Source organism: Engraulis encrasicolus, chromosome 15, assembly GCF_034702125.1.
Source record: "Engraulis encrasicolus isolate BLACKSEA-1 chromosome 15, IST_EnEncr_1.0, whole genome shotgun sequence".
In the NCBI taxonomy this organism is placed as follows: Eukaryota; Metazoa; Chordata; class Actinopteri; order Clupeiformes; family Engraulidae; genus Engraulis; species Engraulis encrasicolus.
Genome location: NC_085871.1, coordinates 54,508,618 through 54,511,117, shown reverse-complemented (window position 1 = coordinate 54,511,117; position 2,500 = coordinate 54,508,618). Strand labels below are relative to the sequence as shown.

The window sequence follows — 2,500 nt, the reverse complement described above, 5'->3', positions numbered from 1 at the left end:
TAATTTGTGTTTATCTCCTACAGCTGCAGCTCTTCTCCTCTTCCAGTATCGCCCTGCTGCACCTCAACTCTCCTCAAGACTAATAATAATAATAATAATAATAATAATAATAATAATAATAATAATAATAATAATAATGTTTACATTTCTCCTATAGCTGCAGCTGTATTCTGAGGCCAGTATCGCTCTGCTGCACCTCAACTCTCCTCAAGACTTCATATAATAATAATAATAATAATAATAATAATAATAATAATAATAATGATAATGTAGCTCCAGCTCTTCTCTGAGGCCAGTATTGCTCTGCTGCACCTCAACTCTCCTCAAGACTTTGTATAATAATAATAATAATAATAATAATAATAATGATAATGTATGTATGTTTCTCCTATAGCTGCAGCTCTTCTCTGAGGCCAGTATTGCTCTGCTGCACCTCAACTCTCCTCAAGACTTTGCTGATCTGAGTCAGCAGGCCAAGAAGAATCTCACGCTGGACGCCAAGGAGCTCAGCATTAGCCCCGCCTACCTCTTCTGGGACCTGAGCGCCATCACACAGGTGAGACACGCCCACTATGACATCACACAGGTGAATACAGTAGTCCCGCCTACCTCTTCAGGGACCTCAGCACCATCACACAGGTGAGACACGCCCACTATGACATCACACATTAGCCCCGCCTACCTCTTCAGGGACCTCAGCGCCATCACACAGGTGAGACACGCCCACTATGACATCACACATAAGCCCCGCCTACCTCTTCTGGGACCTGAGCGCCATCACACAGGTGAGACACGCCCACTGTGACATCACACATTAGCCCCGCCTACCTCTTCTGGGACCTCAGCGCCATCACACAGGTGAGACACGCCCACTATGACATCACACAGGTGAATACAGTAGCCCCGCCTACCTCTTCTGGGACCTCACACAGGTATGACATCACTATGACAACACACAGGTGAATGCAATTCAGGGACCTCAGCACCATCACACAGGTGAATACATTAGACACGCCCACTATGACATCACTATGATGCCACACAGGTGAATACATTAGACGCGCCCACTATGACATCACTATGATGCCACACAGGTGAATACATCGACCACTCAGGTGAGACACAAGAAGACACGCCCATGATGACACTAGATAAGATGGCCAGTGGGACCTCGTGTTGAGACTTCCACAGATGCTCTTTTGTTTATAACTTCTCTACCCCAGTCAGATGACGTGTCTGAGGATACAAGCTGCTGCGTGTGTGTGTGTGTGTGAGTGTGTGTGTGTGTGCATGTGTGTGCATGTGTGTGCATGTGTGTGTGTGTCCAGTCTAAGCAGGATGAGGATGTGTCTGAGGATAACAAGCTGCTGTGTGTGTGTGTGTGTGTGCGTGCGTGCGTGCGTGCGTGTTCGCGTGTTCCCCAGTCTAAGCAGGATGAGGATGTGTCCGCGAGCCGTTTTGAGGATAACGAGGAGCTCCGCTATTCGCTGCGCTCGGTGGAGAGACACGCCCCCTGGGTGCGGCATATCTTCGTGGTGACCAATGGGCAGATCCCCTCGTGGCTCAACCTCGACAACCCTCGCGTTACCGTGGTTACCCACCAGGTGAACATTCAGACCACTGTGAACAGTCACAATAGTATAACAGACTGTGAAGTGCACATAGCACTCAACACAGTGAAACATTCCATAAGAGACACATTCCATAACACAAACATTCCACAACACTACATTTCATAACATAAATATTCCATAACACAAACATTCCATAACACATACATTGCATTGCACAGACAATCCATTAGACAAAAACTCCAGTCTATAAGACAAACATTCCATAAAACAAACATTCCACATGGCAAACAATCGTTTATATACGTTTTATAAATTGGCCCTGTGCTTCCAGATGGTAAATGGTAAATGGACTGCATTTATATAGCGCCGGCCTTTCCACTCCTTCCAGCACTCAAAGCACTTTGCATAGTATGCCTTACATTCACCCATTCACACACCGGTGCTAGTGGCTGCCATGCAAGAGATATTGATTGTGGTCAGGCAGAGTGGGGTTCGAACCCATTCACACACCGGTGCTAGTGGCTGCCATGCAAGAGATATTGATTGTGGTCAGGCAGAGTGGGGTTCGAACCCATTCACACACCGGTGCTAGTGGCTGCCACGCAAGAGATATTGATTGTGGTCAGGCAGAGTGGGGTTCGAACCCATTCACACACCGGTGCTAGTGGCTGCCACGCAAGAGATATTGATTGTGGTCAGGCAGAGTGGGGTTCGAACCCATTCACACACCGGTGCTAGTGGCTGCCACGCAAGAGATATTGATTGTGGTCAGGCAGAGTGGGGTTCGAACCCATTCACACACCGGTGCTAGTGGCTGCCACGCAAGAGATATTGATTGTGGTCAGGCAGAGTGGGGTTCGAACCAGCAACCTTCTGATTGACGAATACCGATCTACCACCTGAGCCACCATCGCCCCAACATGTTG

At 47.8% G+C, this 2,500-nt stretch overlaps 1 protein-coding gene across 1 annotated transcript in view; it reads left to right on the top strand.

Annotated features, from left to right (window-relative positions):
- The window catches only part of gnptab (N-acetylglucosamine-1-phosphate transferase subunits alpha and beta), a 68,509-nt gene that overhangs the window by 19,044 nt on the left and 46,965 nt on the right, over nt 1-2,500 (top strand). Inside the window, exons 8-9 of the mRNA XM_063217823.1 lie at nt 395-556; nt 1,425-1,604. Of these exons, the coding sequence (XP_063073893.1) occupies nt 395-556; nt 1,425-1,604 (342 nt within the window). The remainder of the gene's footprint in view (nt 1-394; nt 557-1,424; nt 1,605-2,500) is intronic.